Source organism: Micromys minutus, assembly GCF_963924665.1.
Source record: "Micromys minutus genome assembly, chromosome: 24".
In the NCBI taxonomy this organism is placed as follows: Eukaryota; Metazoa; Chordata; class Mammalia; order Rodentia; family Muridae; genus Micromys; species Micromys minutus.
Window position 1 is genome coordinate 29,807,208 of NC_137959.1, and position 16,451 is coordinate 29,823,658.

Below are 16,451 nucleotides of genomic sequence, written 5' to 3' on the forward strand. Positions count from 1 at the left end.
AACATTTTTTATGAAGTTAATTATCTATTAAAGACTCAAGACAAGCAAGTAAACTCTGGTAGACATCATTTACAAAGGTAACATAATAGAAATTAAGGTTCATTTTCAACAAAAATGAAGACAAGTTTTTAAAATGAAGAGGCTAGCCAGGCAGCAGTGGTGCACACCTTCAATCCCAGCACTCAGGATACAGAGTCAGGTGGGTCTCCTTGAGTTTAGAAGCCATCCTGGTCTATAAAGAGAGTTCCAGAAAAACCAGTGCTACACAGAGAAACCCTATATGTGGAGGGAGAGAGAGAGGGATGGGGGAGGCTAGAGATGTAGAGATGGCACAGTGGTTAAGAGCACTGACTGCTCTTCCAGAGGTCCTGAGTTCAATTCCCAACACCCACATGGCAGCTCATAACCATCTGTTAGTCCAGTTCTATGGGATCTAACAACTTTTTGACCTCTAAGGGCACTGCATAGCACAGTACATTTGCATTCAGTACGTTTACCAGTAAGGTATTCATACACATACTAGAAATAAAATCTTTAAGTAAATAAAAGTCTTTTAAAGAGCAAGAGTTGAAGGTCATCCCAGCTACTTAGCTTGAGGGATGGGGAGAAGGCTCATGGGTAAAGGCATTTCCTGCAAGACTGACAGCCTGCATTTGATCCACCAGACCTACATCTGAAGGAGGAACCAGCTCCTTGTTGGTTGTTGTTCTCCAACCTCAACTCAGGCCCTGTGCTGTGTAGTGTCCCCCACACAATTGAATAAATGTAATTTAAACAATTATAAAATTAAAAAGAAGAAAACCATCAAACCAATTGATGCTGAAGGTCTGTTCTGGCTCATTGTTCATTATCCCATGGTTTGTTTGTTCATGGCAGTATGTTCCTGGCAAAGCCCACATCCTCCAAGCTACTGTATCTAACATTGCTAACATTTATTAATGGCTAATTCTATATGTCTAAATTCTTTAGATACTAAATCCCCGTAGCAAATCTGTGTGATAAGTAGGCTCACAAACCCTATTTGCAGACGAGATGCTGGGGCACAGCATGTTCATGGCTCTATGCTCAGGTCACACAGCCAGCAGAGGTAGGAGTGAGGTGCCAGCTCAGCTGTTCCAAAGCACTTATTAAAACAAGCCTAAGACTGTACTGGAGAGACATGAGAACCGTTACAGGTGTGTACAGACAAACATGGCTTTCTAGGACCCCTTATCCTCACCACTGGGCTTTCTGGTCTCTTTTCTTCTGGTCTTCGGCTCTCCCGAGTTAGCAGGTATTGTGTCATTGGAATGAGGAAACAGAAGCCTTCCACCTTGTTGAGGCAGGTTTTTCTTTTTGTCTCAACTGAGCTTCATGCTGCAAGCTAGCTGGTGGGGTAGGGAGCTCTGGTTAAGGGTCTCTCCCTCTGTGTGCTGAGACTACAATGCATGCTCCTGAGTCCAGCTGTTTATGTTTTTCCAGGGGACCAAACTCCCACTTGCATAGCAAGTGTGCTTACCTGCAAAGCCATCTCACTGGCCTGAGAGATACAATACAAATGTATGTGTCAAAAATTACTCTCCATTCTGGAAAAACTTTTTGTTCCTAATTAAGAAAATTCCAGGATATACAGTACTAGACTAAACCCCTTTGCCTTGTTGTTGACACTTATCTGCATCTTGGGCACTAAACACATCATCTTTAATAATCATGACAGAGCCCCACTATGTCTCCTACCAGTTTGGGAGTGTTTTGTTGTTATTGTCTTATTTTGTTTTCCTGATAACCTGCCCTGCTTCATCCTTATTCATATTAGATTATTGAGTTTGGGGAGGCTGAGAGGTTGTTTTGGGGGTGAGTGCTTGCTGCAAAAGTATGGGCATCTGAATTCACACCCCTAGCACCCACATAAGAGCCAGCGGCAGAGACAAGCCAATCGTAAGAGCAGCCAGTCTACAGAAACGAGCCAGCGATCAATGAGAGACCCTGTCTCAAACTGTACATAGAGGAAGATCCCCAAAGGTGACTGACCTCTTACTTTTTCACACACACTCAGCATACACACACACACACACACACACACACACACACATACACACACGCATACTTGTTGAGTTTCTTGTAGGCACATCGTTATTAGGTTGTCAAAGTCACTTACAAAGTATAAGAAGTTTTGAAACTTTTAAGGTCGTAAGTCCCAAACTTTAAGAATCTGATTCTTAGGAATCTGGCAAGTTCCAGACATGTTTAAAGTTTCTCGGGGCTAGAGAGATGGCTCAGAGTTAAGAGCACTGACTGATCTTCCAGAGGTCCTGAGTTCAACTTTTAGCACCCACATGGTGGCTCACAACCATCTGTAATGTGATCTGATGTCTTCTTCTGGTGTGTCTGAAGACAGCTACAGTGTACTCATATACATAAAATAAATAAAAATTTTTAAAAAGTTTTTCATGGTGGTGCAGAGTAGTTGGAAAGATGGCTCAGCAGTTAAGAGCACTTGTTGCTCTTACAGAGGACCTCTGGGTTCAGTTCCCAGCAATCACTTGGCAGTAGGCAACCATCAGTAGCTTCAGTTCCAGGAAATCTGACACTCTCTTCTAACCTCCACCAGCACCAGCCATGCAGGTGATGAAGACATCCGTGTAAAATAAAACAGAGAAAACTGAAATAAAATATTTCTTAGAGGCCATGGTTACTGCTTGCCTACCATGCATAAGGTATGCCCCTAACACTACTAAATCAGATTGAAGCTTTTCGTTTGCAGCAGTGGATTAAGTGTGGGGGTCACTGAATGCTTATTTAGACAGTATCCCTCGGGGGCAGTGTAACACCCTCTGTGGTGAGGGCTGGGTTACATTGTCTAGCATGTTTCATACTGCATGTGTATTAGCAAACAATACAGACCCTAGCCTCATATGTATATTTACACATCTGGTTCTCTCTGGCCTTTGGTCAGGCTCTACAGCCTTTTCTTCCTGGGTCATCATAGCACTGAATTCTACTAAGCAGATGCTCTAGGTCCTGCAACCAGCACTTTCTCTACCTGCAAAGGCCTGACCAACTCTAGGGACACCCAGACTGTTTGAGCAAGCTAAGATTATAATGAATCAGGGTGTCCCAAAGCAAACTGGCATATCCAGTTTGTAAGCTCCCCCTAGGCCTACTAGCCAGGTGCCATCCAAATAAGCAAGCTAGGTAGTGCAGGAAAGGGACAAATCCTTCCTACAGAACTGTTTTCCTAGTAATGCACACATTGAAAGGCAAGGTTTGTAGAGTCATCAACCTTGGCAGATACCAGTTTGAATTTTAAACCTCTAAACCCCAAGGCCATCGTTGTAAACTGGGATTGATAATCCCTGTGTCACAGGATTCAGTGGTAAAACGTGGAAAAGGCTCAGCCCAGGACCAAAGTTGAGCCACCAATAAAGGGCAGTAATGATCCATTTCCTGCCTAGTGGCTGTCTAGCAGCGTGCTTTCAGGGAAGGAAGGAAACAGGACCTCCACCCTTGGCAGGTGTCTGCATAGAGATCCCGGGGTTGGAAGCAATCAAGCCTGTCTCCAGGTGTGGCAATTGAGTGCCCTTTGAAGGGTGAGTTTGTCACAGCTCTCTCAGATTCTGCCAGTCTCACTTGCAGCAGCACAGCCACCCGCCACCTTTGCACAGGCTCTGGCCATTTTCCCTGCTGCCTTTGTTCTATTTTGGTGCCTGTGGAGGTGCAGGGAAGCTGCTGTCTTCCTTGGGCTGCTATTTAAAGACATTCTGGAAGAGGCTGCACTGCTGTTCCTACCACTGTGGCAGCCACTGCTCTCGTCCCTGCCAGAGTGGCTGTAAGACCCAGGACCTCCGAAACCTTGGGTGGAGTGCCTCAGCAAGAGCTAGCCTAGGATACACATTAGCCTGGGGAAGTCTGCTCCCTGCCTTTTGTTTAGGACCCCTGAGCTATCATCTCTGCCAGGAGCTTACAGCCAGCTGCCACTCTGGTCTCTGTCCCTGCACTGCCTCACCTTCCTCTATCCCTGGAACATTTTTTTAGCACTCGACCAGTTAGTTTCTCCCTTGTTCTTCAGCAAAAATCATGCACAATACTCCCGACCCCTTCTACCCCCACTTGGGAGTCTTTTCCCACTGCACAGCCAGGCACAGTCCAGGAGGGTGAGGGTGAGTTTATCTCTAAGTCTAATGGAAATACTTAGAAAATAAATGATCTCTGAAAGGCTCAGTAACCTTCAGTTCATAACAATGGCAGCTTGGGCTTTAGAGAGACTATGCTCTCTAGCCATCAGGCATGGATAGAATCCCTTAGATGCCAGGGATCCTGCCTCTCTTTGCTGACTGCCCTGCACTCTTGATGCAGTGTCTCAAAAGCCTGGTCGTGCTGTTGGATTCAGCCCTAATTTCTTTTTCATAAACCTAGCAAAATGAAGCTTTAGATTTTATCAGTAAAGTATCTGGACCAGCAGCTGCCTCCATTTGGCTTCCCCAATCGTCCCCTTCTCATTATGGTGGAGAGGCTGCCTGCCTTGCAGGCTTGGAGTCCAGTCCTGTTTGCTGGCCCAGCAGAAATCCCCACCCTGCTCCGTGCCCTCTACACTGCATCACAGCACCATCAGCTGTTGCATTGTGACACAGGCCACTTCCTCCTGACCCACACTGGGCCCAGGACTGCACCAAGTTTTCCTAAGGTGCACAGCTTGCTTAGCTGTTTTACACTACAGTAACCCTGTGTCCATTTGTTACACACGAGTGGAGCGTGAACATATTAGATGAAGTGTAAAGCTCATTTCCATCTGAAACCTCATTGTCCTTTTTTCACTTACACATTTTAATGATGATTTAGACAGAAATTGTTCTTTATGAGTTGTGGTCCTTCAAATTTGTTTTGCTATGTTTGGTTTAGTTTTTTGAGTCAGGGTTTCTCTGTGTAACCCTGGCTGTCCTGGATCTCTCTTTCTTAAAATCACAGAGATCCACCTGCCACTGCCTCCCAGGTGCTGGGATTATGTGCTTTATAACATTAATTACAGCTGGTGAGATGGCTCAGCGAGTAAAGGCATTTACTAAGCACGAATGGTACCCTGAGTGTGGTCCCTAGAGCCCACTTAAAGGTGACAGAGCCAATCCATAAAATTATCCTCTTTCCCCAGCCAGAATCCACACACGGTGTTTTCTCTTTTTGGGGAGTAGGAGGGCAAGGTCTCACACTGTCACCCAGACAGGCTTCATACTTTCTGTGGTTGCTGGGATTTGAACTCAGGACCTCTGGAAGAGCAGTCGGTGCTCTTTAACCACTGAGCCATCTCTCCAGCCTGTATCCTTATGTTTTTAACAACTGTCTTAGTTAGGTTTTCTGTTGTTGTGAAGAGACACCATGACCACAGCAACTCTTATAAAAGGACAACATTTAATTGGGGCTGGCTTACAGTTTCAAAGGTTTAGTCTGTTATTTTAGTAGAAAGCACAACAGCGTCCAGGCAGACATGGTGCTGGAGGAGCCAAGAGTTCTACCTCTTGATATGAAGGCAGCCAGGAGGAGACTGGAGACCTCAAAGCCCCGCCTCCACAGTGACATACTTCCTCCAATAAGCCCACACCTCCTAATAGTGCCACTTCCTATGGACCAAGCTTTCAGACATCTGAGTCTGTGGGGGCCAAACCTGTTCAAACCACCACAACAACTTACTTTCCTAATACACCTTAAGAAATTATACACATGGTAGAATACTTGCATAGCATGTTCAAGACCCCTGGTTTGATTCTGAAAAGGAGGGGGCAGTGGAAGAGAAAATTATAGATGAAAAGGCCTCTCTCTGCTCTTTCCTGAGTCCTTCTTTCTGTGAATGTCTTGACTGTGACTATTTATTTTGTTTGCTTGAGACAGGGCTATATGTATCCAAGGCTAGCCCTAAACTTGCTCTGTAGCATAAGATAACCTTCCTGTCTTTAACATGCCCCCAAGTGCTGAGATTTTATGTGTGTTCACCATACTCTGTTATATGTGGTACCGGGGAACACAGCTGCATCCTCAGCCCGTTATGTTTTCTTGATCCCACATAACTATGAAGCAGCACATTGCTTGCCTCACTTCCATTAGTAAATCACCTTAAAGTTAATTCTTACCTATTAAAGTCATTAATTTTTTTCTCCTTGAGATAAAGAAGTGGTTTATTTTCTAGTTCCAGAGGATCTAATACCTTCTGCCTTCCAAGGCCACCTGCACACACATGGTGCACATAAACAAACTCATGCAGGCACACATACATGGACATAAAGATTAAAGAAAGCAACTTGGTTGTTTTGTTTTAAAATTTTTCCCTTGAGCTGGAGAGATATCGCAGTAGGTAAATACCTGAGTTGAGCCACCAGAACCCGCACCAGAAAATCAAGGTGTAGTGTGTGGTAATAATGCTTGAACTGGGGAGGTGGAGACCGGCAGATTCTTGAGCCTCACTGGCTTGGTGATCTCCAAGCTCTGCCTGCACAAAAAGGCAAGCAACTCCTGATGAATGTCACATAAGGTTGTCCTCTGACCTCCACACATATGTGCACACATAGGAAACATGCTACACACAAAAGAAAAAATTATCTTTTGTTTTGTTTTTTAGTGTGCCTGATATCACCCACATTGGCCTCAGATTCACAGTGTTTGAATGTTTTGTGCATGTATGTCTGTGCACCACAGAAGAGGGAATTTTATGTTCTAGAACTCATGTGGTTACAGTTGGTTGTGAGCCACTAGATGGGTGCCGGGACTTGATCCTAGTCCTCTACAAAAGCTGTACTGCTCTTAATCATTCTCACAGCAACTCTCCAGCCTCCATGATCTTCCTTTAGTCAGGCCCTACTGCTGTCTCTCTGCTGGTGCTCTCCCCACAGAGCACCTCTCAGACCTTCACGTGATGTATACATTACATATGATGGAAAAAATGATATTTTGTCTTTCTGCTTCTCCCTTGTGCTTAAAATAATCTAAAAAATTAAAGCAAGGGCTTAAGAGATGACTCTGGGTTAAGAGCATTGGCTCTCCTTCCAGAGGACCCAAGTTCAATTCCCATCATCCTCATGGCATCTCACGCCGTCTGAAGCTTCAGTTCCAAGGATTCTAGCTTCTAAGGGCACTGCCCACGTGTGGTGCACAGACATACACGGTACAAAAATACTCCTACAAATAAATCATATATACATCAAAATAAATCTTTTCTTTATAGATTGTGTGTGTGTGTGTGTGTGTGTGTGTGAGAGAGAGAGAGAGAGAGAGAGAGAGAGAGAGAGAGAGAGAGAGAGAGAGAGAGAGTGTGTATGTGTAAATCTTGATGGGCATGGTGGCACACACCTTTGATCCTAACACCAGGCATGCAGAGATAGGCACATTTCAAAGAGTTCAAGGCCAGCCTGGCCTACATAGCAAGTGATGGGCTAGCCAGAGCTCACATACCGAGACTCTGTCTCAGATAACAAAAGTGTGTGTGTGTGTGTGTGTGTGTGTCTGTCTGTCTTTCTGTCTGTCTGTCTGTCTGTCTACTCACTACTGAGATCCCTCATTAATGCAACTTGTGTTAGAAAGGTAGTCTGGCTAGAGATTTTTTTTTCTTCTTGTAGTTTTCAAATATTCTGACTTGTGGCTTTTAGAACCAAATAAATAAACATATTTAGGATCTAAAAAGAATAATACCTGCCATTTATTTCTTCTTTTGATCTTAACTCAAAGACACAGCTTTGCAGGAATGTTCTGAGCTTCCGGAAAAAGTACATGGCTGTTTTTCTGCTTTTGCATTTGAAAGCGCACCTGTGTGCCCAAGGCACTTCTGCTCAGGACGTTCTCTTAGTAAGCCGTGCTTACACGTCTCAGCCACGCCAACCCCAAACATTGCCCTGTCAATGAAACCCCCAGGCTGGCCAACAGGAGAGGTAGGAAAACGGCTGTGTGTGGCACACAGTCCTCACTGTCTGCTGGTGAGGCACCTGAACTCCAGCCCTTCCAAGGAGGTTTCACACTGGGAAGGTGGTGCTTCTTTAAGCTTGCCTAACCTAGGGGCTAGGTAGGGATGTGTACAGCTCAGTGTAGAGGACATGGTTAGTATTAGGCCCAATGCCTCTGTGAGATTCCTACACCAAAAAAGAAACTCTCCTTAAACCACAAAGAGCTTCTCTCTCTGTCCAATGCTTCTAGCAGCCACCTGCTGCTCTGAACCTTTTTGAATGAGATGAAGCTCCTCCCTCCCCACACATACCACACCCATGCCCCTTCCCTCTCCCTGGAGTTTTTTGGGCTTGATTGAGGTGGTGTGTGTGTGTGTGTGTGTGTGTGTGTGTGTGTGTGTGTGTGTGTGTGTGTGTAGATGGCAGGATGTTGAAATCTTAATGAGAGGTTCCCCTCACAGGATTGCTTGTATCCTGCCCACCTTAGAAACTCCTGTGAATAACTTTACCTTTGAACTGTCCTTATATTCAGCTCCTGATCCTTAGGATTTGGTGACAATCCTTGGCTGGCAGGAAGCTTTGATCCTTGGGAGTTCAGAGGAAGTCCCATGATGTGTAGGATTGGAGGGAGGCACAGGAGGGTGGGTTGCTAAGATGGACCCGTTAATTAAGGAGAAGGCTTTGCTTAACATTCACCTAAAAAAAACGGTCCAGAGCTTGGTAACAGGAGCCCCGCTCCCCTCAAGGCTGCCCTGTGTTTACACAAGTGTTACTGTTATTTATGGACATAACAGTGCCCAGGGGAAATTACTACCCCCACCCCAGGAACAGCAGATGCCTCAGAGTGGCCCCATTTAAAGAGGAAAGGCTGCCTTTCTTTGAATGGTGGGAGTCTGTAGAAGAAAAAAGTCTCTTAGGGCTCTGAATGTAGCTCAGTTGGCAGAGCACCTTCCTAGCCCTGGGTTCAGTCCCTGCATTGCTGAAAGCTGACAAGGTAGCACGCACCTGCACTCTTGGCCTCTGGAAGAAGGCAGGAAAGAGTTCACAGTCATCCTTTGCTACCTAGAGAGTTGGAAACCAAAGCCAGCAAGATTGCTCAGTGGGTAAAGGCTCTTGCTGCCAAACCTGAGGACCAGAGTTCAGTTCCTGGGACCCACATGGAATAAGAAAACTGATTTCCATCCTTACACATGTGACTCATGGCACATGTGCATTCACATACTATGTACAGACTAAATAAGTAAATAAAATCTTTATTATAATTATAACATTTTAAATTACTTTTGCTTAGAAACTACTGTATCTCAAGTGGGTAGATGGTGAGGGGACTTGCTAATGAATCCCAAAGCCATTCCTTGGTGCCACCCAATACCTGTCCCAGTGATGCCCCTTTTACCAGCAGAGTGTTATAGCTGGTCTCCCTCCCACCTCCAAAGGCAGATGACTTTCTTTGATCCTGATAATCAGGCACACTGTTTTCCTCTCAGTAAAGACCCCACTATGTGGCCTGTACCTCCCTCTCTTCTGGGCTTTGACTGCCAGAGGGGCTGGTTCATGGCCTGTCCATCTCTTTAGCACCAGTACCTGGCCCAGGTACCAGGTAGGCCCTTCATAATGATTACAGAGTGAGTGGTAACTGTGAGGCAGGAGCTATGCAGTTGTCCTCTTTCTGGAGTCATCTCATTTTTACTCTGCCAAAAAAGATGAAGACAGGTTAACAGAGTGTGGGCAGGGTTAGTTAAAGCCGGATGCCTGCCTTATTCCTGGTGTGTCTAGCAGCTCCTTGAGAAAGTCCAGGCAGGACATGCCTTACTGCATCTTAGTGAGCCTGGCTCATGGGCTCAGGACTTAAAGGAATGACACTTGGAAAAGGAACAGACATGGCAAAACTGACTATGTAAACCTGTGTTCCCACACAAAACCAAAACACAAGGCCCGCATTAAAAGGGAGGGGTTGGGAGTAGAGAGACAGATTAGTGGTTGAGCACTTGCTGTCCTTGTAGAGGACCTGAGTTCAATTCCTAGCACCCACATAGCAGCTCACAACTGTCCACAGTCCAGTACTAGGATGCACCTGATGCACAGACATCCATGCAAGCAAAGGACTCGTACACATAAAGTAAATGCATCCTTACAAACATTTCTAAAAAGAGGGGCCAGGCAGTGGTGGCACACACCTTTAATCTCAGCACTTGAGAGGCAGAGGTAGGCAGATCTCTATGAGTTTGAGGCCTGCCTGGTCTATAGAGCAAGTTCAAGTTCCAGAACAGGCAGGGCTACATAGAAATCCTGTCTTGAAAAACAAACAAAAAAGGGTGTGTGTGTGTGTGTGTGTGTGTGTGTGTGTGTGTGTGTGTGTGTGTATGTGTGTGAGTGTATGTGTGAGTGTGTGTGTGTGAGTGTGTGTGTGTGAGTGTGTGTGTGAGAGAGAGAGAGAGAGAGAGAGAGAGAGAGATATTAATCAATCATAATGCAGTTTTCCCTTTGTCCCCCAGAATCTCAATTTACTTGCCCAGGTGGTTACAGATTGCCATTGAGGCTGCTCTAAGCAGAAGCTGACGTATGAAATAATTGCATGCTTTTTACAGCTCATCTTACTCTGTGCAGTGTCAATCTGAAGAGTGTTTAACTCATACACAGAGTCACCAGAATTACAGTGTGGAGCCCCCATCTTGCACGTGCACATGCGTTTCCGTCATTGAAAACTGGAAACCATGCAAAAGCGAGCACAGCTGTGTCCTTCCTTACCTCGCCTGCCATCAGCTCTGCCTCCATCAGGCTGTCCTGCTTCCTTCTCTGTCACTGTCTAGGTAAATGTTTGGCTGAGTAGGAGAGGGTGTTACATAGACTTCCCTGGCCGTCTTTCTGAGACAGCCATTACTTCTAGTGCGGTGGGCACAGGTTCCAGCTGGAATGGAAGACTGGAGTTCTCCAGGCTGTCAGTCCCTCCATTGCTCAGTTGTAGGAGTGACAGACACATTGACCTGCTTCTGGCTGGAATTATTCTCCCACTCTCTATAAGTCTATCAGAGTCTTGTGTTCATGGCATATAATAACCACAGTCAGGAATCACTTGTGAGAGACAGCGTTCGTCTTCTCTGCTCACATTCCTGCCCCACTGTTTCACTAGATGTCATTTACAAGCCAGAAATCCAATAGACATTGTTAGTAATTTTAGTATTTCAATAGTAGGTCATTAAAGCAGGTGCATGGGCTTTGGGGACTGGACTGCTTATCTGGCACCATTTTGGTAGATGTTCTTAGAATCAGAAGGCTGGCCAGGAGTGGGATGTGTGCCTTCATTCCATCATGAACACATTACAGCATCTGCCAGATGCCAGTCATTTTGTGAAGTCCTGGCCCACAGTAGAAGAAAGGAAGACATGGCCTTGGCATTGGTAATATTTGTGATCTAGTGAGGAAAATATGTTTAATTATATAATATTAATTCCCAACATAAATAAAAACAAAATTACAACAAATATTTAAATTATAATTGTGATGGGGCTGCAAACAGAATTTGAAGGTGAGCATTAGAGAAAGCCTTCGGAAGTGCTGTCTTGGCATTGTGTATAGGATAAACAGGAGATGAAGTAGCCTGGAAGCGTAAGGCACGTACAGAGGTGGAGAACAGAGAAGGAGCTCTGCGTAGAGAAAGGATCCACAGAGCCAGAGTGCAGGCAGTCCCAGAGAGGCCAGGTGTGGGCCCAGGGCTTTAGGGAAACCTTGCTCCCTACCTCACCCTACTCATCCCCGGTGATGACCAAGAACCACACAAGTTAGAGGGGTTCTGATTTCTCATAGCAAGTCCAAGACACCAAGCAGCACCCTGGGGGTTATCTGGGGCTGAAATGCCTGGGCCAGGCCATGTGTTTATCGCCCACCGTTTCTGGTCATTTCTGCAGTGTGCTATATCCTCTGCTCTCTGTGCTTGCTCTTGGCCAGAAATATGTTGTTTTGTTTTGTTACTTGTTTTATTGTTGTTTGTCTGGTTTGCTTTATTTTGAGATGGGGTCTATACCCCAGAATCCTCTATTGTAGGTAAGGCCAGCTTTGAACTTTTGATCCTTCTGCTGCTACCTTCCAGGAGTAGGGCTTAGAACCAGGTGCCACCATCCTGAGGCACATTATGTTTTATATGCACATGGACGAATCTATTCTTCCTTGTTTCCTGTAATTCTCTCCAGGGCGGGGTCCAGGTGTAGCTTTAACTATTCTGAAACTGTCACTATCTCTGACTATAGAGACCAGGCTGGCCTCGAACTCAGCTTCTGTCTTCTGGGTGCTGGAATTAAAAAGTCTGTGCCACTATGACCAGCCCTAACAAAAATCTTAAACTAGAACCTAACATATCTCTATCGGTCAGGAGGATGAGGCATGGGGTCCTAAGTTTGAGGGCAGTCTGTTTCACGGAAGAACAGGGGACAGTGAACTGGGGCAGTGGTAAAGGCTCAGGATCCACATTGCAGAGACAGCTGACTCCTATGTGTGTGCTAACACATACACACAGAGGCCCTGACGAAAATGCAGGCAGCCAGTTGCTCTAGAAGCATCTATACCCAGGTAGTCTTGGCTGCCTCTGTCCTGAGGCCTTTGCTGTCCTTTGACTGAAGGGGGAGGATTTAGGAGCTATACTAGGGTCTGGAAATAATGATCACAGCCTAAAAACCCATAGTGAGGTGTTTTGGGTAGAAACCACAAAGGAATCCTATGTGAGGCACAGGCAGCTCCCTCTTCCAAATTGGAAGGTCCTTGTATTATCTTCACAGGGTGCCAAGATTGCTTCCCAGTAGCCGTGGTCATGACCCTGTCTCTCTCCAGGTGCTGAGCGATGTCCTCAAGGATCTCTATCAGCTGCTGAAGCATGTAGTGCGTTTGGAACCTGACGATGTTGCCAAGCTGCATGCCCAGCTGGCCCTGGAGGAGCTGGATGAGATCATGAGGAACTTCCTGTTCCCTCCCCAGAAGCTGGAGAAGAAGATCGTGGTCCTGCCATAGACCTGGTTCACAGAACATGGAAGAAGGCAGGGAAACCAAGCAGTCAAAGCAGTGACCACATGCCTCCTGGCAGGTGTCTCTGCTGCCTCCTTGGGCTGTATTGTTCTGGTCACTTGGGTGTTCAGGTCTACGTTTCTAGAGCATCTATTTGGTCACTCATCATCTGGTCCAAAGCATGTGTAATTGGAAGGGTGAATTCCATCTAATCAGTGCACTCTTCATTGTCCTGAGCCAATTTGAGGAGACGTGTGTATAAGTATGGAGCATTTTCTTCCAGCTGGAGAAGTTGCACCACCCCCAGGTCTCATCATGAGATGATTCTGCCTGTGATGAGGAGCAAGCAGAACTATCATCTGGGTGTGCAGCTGTGGGGAGGGGGAGGAAACATTGCTTAAACATACGGAATTCAAAAGAGTAAAATTACCTCGGCTGGAATCATCAGCCAGTGTGAATGTGGTTGTTGAGCTGGTTGATTTTTGCAGAGGAAGAAGAGCAAGCCACACACTACAGACTTCTCAGCTCAGCCTTCCCCACAGGCATCCCCAGAAAGGTGCCAATCACTGTTACAAACACAGGCAAAGGATCAAACAAGGCTGCTGTCTGTGGTGCCACACCTTTGATCCCAGCACTCAAGAGGCAGAGGCCATCGGATTTCTGAGTTCAAGTCCAGCCTGGTCTACAGATTGAGTTCCAGGACAGCCAGGGCTACACAGAGAAACCCTGTCTCAAAAAAATTTGAACAAAGGTTCTTGAATGTTTGGAAGGAACATTTCTATTCAGCTAGGGTAGCAATATTAGTTTATACTTTTCAAATCAAGAATGTCCATAAAATCAGGGTTGGAGCTTCTTAAGACAATATTTCTTAGCCTTTAGACTACATATAACCTAAGACTGGAGAGATGGCTCAGCAGTTAAGAGTGCACACTGTTCTTGCAGAAGACCCAAGTTTGATTCCCAGCACCCACACGAGCAGCTCACAATGGCCTTTGACTCCAGCTCTAGGGGTTTCATATCTCTGGCTTCTTGAGAGCACCAGCACTCACAAGTACATACCCACACACAGGCACACATGTAATTAAAAATAAATTTAAAATTATAAATATTTTTAAAGATACTGCCTGCTCCAGACATGCAGGTTGAATATGTTAGGTAGTCCGAGTACTATCCACTGCATTTACTTCAGTGTGCTCTAGTTTTGAGGATGTTCATTGATGACTTTGAGGATCTTCACCATCTAAATGCATATGCTCCTTAGAGCCTTAGTCCCTTTATCTGTTTATAAATTGACTCTTAGTTTGAACTACTTAGCAAAAGACTCACAGTATTTGATTTTATTAATTTTGGTGTGCTCAACTTGAGAAAGTGATTTTTTTTTCCTGACTTTATTATTAAACTCAAAGAGAAGATTATTTAGTGTAACCCTTGTAAGCATGACCAAATTATTAAGAACTGTCAAATAACTCTTCTAAGTCAGGCATGGTAGTTAATGCTTATAACTACAGCACTCATGTGCCTTAGAACAGTGAGTTCAAAGTTAGATTTGGGCTGCATAAGACAGTTTGGATCACAGTATGGAATGCTATTTGAAAAAAGTAAAATCCTAGGGGCTGAAGATGTCACTCAGCAGTTGGGACACTTACCTAACATAACAACACTGGATTCAATTCCCAAAAATCCGACACCATGGTGTAGACCTATAATCCCAGCACTTTGGACATAAAGCAAAAAGATCATAAGTTCAGAGTCATCCTCAGCTACATAGCTAACCTGGGCAACAGGAGACACTGTCTCAATTATATTTTTGTTGTAAATTTATTCATGTGCATATTTATTTCTGAGTGAAAAGCTTAAGGAAAGAAAATAATGGAACAGGAAAAGCACAAACATAAATTTTAAAAGGTCCAGAATTCTGTCTGGGCCTGTTGGTACAGACCTGTAAGTCCAGCTACTGGGGAGTTGAGACAGGAGGGTGACAAGTTCAAGGCCTGCCTGGGCTGCAGTGAGCCTGTCTACAAGGGAAAATATAAGAAGGGCAGGAGAATTCCTACCTCTGTGGGAGTGAACAGCGTTGTTCAGCCTATGTGAGGCCTACACTCAGTCCCCAGCCCTGAACACAGACAAATGGCACACATGGCAGGTAGAGTCATGCTTGCCTGCATGACAGATCCTGAGAGGCCAAGCTCCCTGTCCCACCTCTGTCCATTTGTCCTCTCTTAAGGGGCAGTCCTCTTCTGCCTTCCCTGTTAGTCTTTCAGATGTGTCCTGCATCTGTCACTGCCAGGCCTGTGAACATGAGTTCAAATCCCAGGATCCCCGTGACCAAAGGATTCTGATTCTCAGGTTGGCTTCTGACTTCCACGCACACCATAGCAAGAACACCCCTCCCCACTAAATGAACATAATAAAAAACATTTTCTGTTACAGTTCCAGGAAAAATGAGTCAGGAGTGAGGATGCCAAATGATTCGGTGAGAGCTTCTGGGAGTTGAGGTGACCTGGCAGGGAAGCTGGTAGCTGTAAAAGCCAAAGAGAGGAAGGGTTGACCCACAGACACAGGAAGAAGATCTTGGGGAAAGGGAAGAGCAGGTGCAAAGCCCCAGAAAGAGAAGTTTGAAGAAGAGTTGGGGTCCAGAGTAAGAGAAAAGCTGCCCTGGGAGAAGGGGGGAGGAGGGTGCAGGTGGGGTGTTCACTGAACAAAGGAGGCCGCCACAGACCAATTTCTGCCTGAAGCCACTTCTTTCAGCTAGTTTCTGGAAAGTGCTATGAAGCTAATGTGGTATGTGTTGTAAAACTGGAAATAAATATAACCACGCACAGTCCGTTTTCTATTTTCTCCTCAGTCACAAGAAAGCAGCAGGCAGATCCCTCTCTTATCTGCCCATCCCCATGCAGTTTGGCTTCAGTTGCTTTTCCAACAACAGAAAGAGAACAGCAAGTGTGTGTATCTGCTAGGGTCCTCCCACCAGGGTCCTCCATCCACCCTGTCCTGTCCCTTTATCTCAGAGGACATCTGAGTGAAATGCTGCCATCTGCCTGTAACTCTCACCAGGTAGACAGGGTGGCTGTGACCTGGGAAAGGTGCTTAGTTTGCAGGGATAAGCTGGGACGGTGATCCATCTGACTGACCTGTTAAAACCAGAGCGGTCTTCTGTACCCTCCCACAGCCAGGGTTTCTGTGACTCTGGAGTAAAAATGGCAGCTGGGTCCTGAATGGGTGTTGAGAGCTGGCCACCTTCCCATCACTGAGTGGCTGTCTTCCCTGAGCCCCGCAGTGGCCATGACCTCAAGGGCCTGGCCGTGTCCTGCTGCAGTCACATGCGCAGCCTCACTGCAGTGTGCTGCATCTGAGTTCATGCAGCACTCTGCTCAGAGCTCAGCATCCACTTTGCTTGGGGGCTGGGAATGAGTCTGGCTGCTCTGGCTCTGTCTGTACTGCAGCCTCCCTGCTGGCCAGCTCAGGCTGTGCTCTGCACACATACTGGCAAGGGAAAGGACCTGGGAAGGACTGTGCTCTCTTAGCATTTGAGTGTCATCCCTGGTCCCTCCCACAGCTCAT

At 45.9% G+C, this 16,451-nt stretch overlaps 1 protein-coding gene across 1 annotated transcript in view; it reads left to right on the top strand.

Moving 5' to 3' along the window:
* Window positions 1-15,516, top strand: part of TANGO6 (transport and golgi organization 6 homolog) — a 153,003-nt gene extending 137,487 nt beyond the window's left edge. Inside the window, exon 18 of the mRNA XM_080936912.1 lies at window positions 12,720-15,516. Within this exon, the coding sequence (XP_080793038.1) occupies window positions 12,720-12,896 (177 nt within the window). The 3' untranslated portion in view covers window positions 12,897-15,516. The remainder of the gene's footprint in view (window positions 1-12,719) is intronic.
* Window positions 15,517-16,451: the final 935 nt, after the last annotated feature.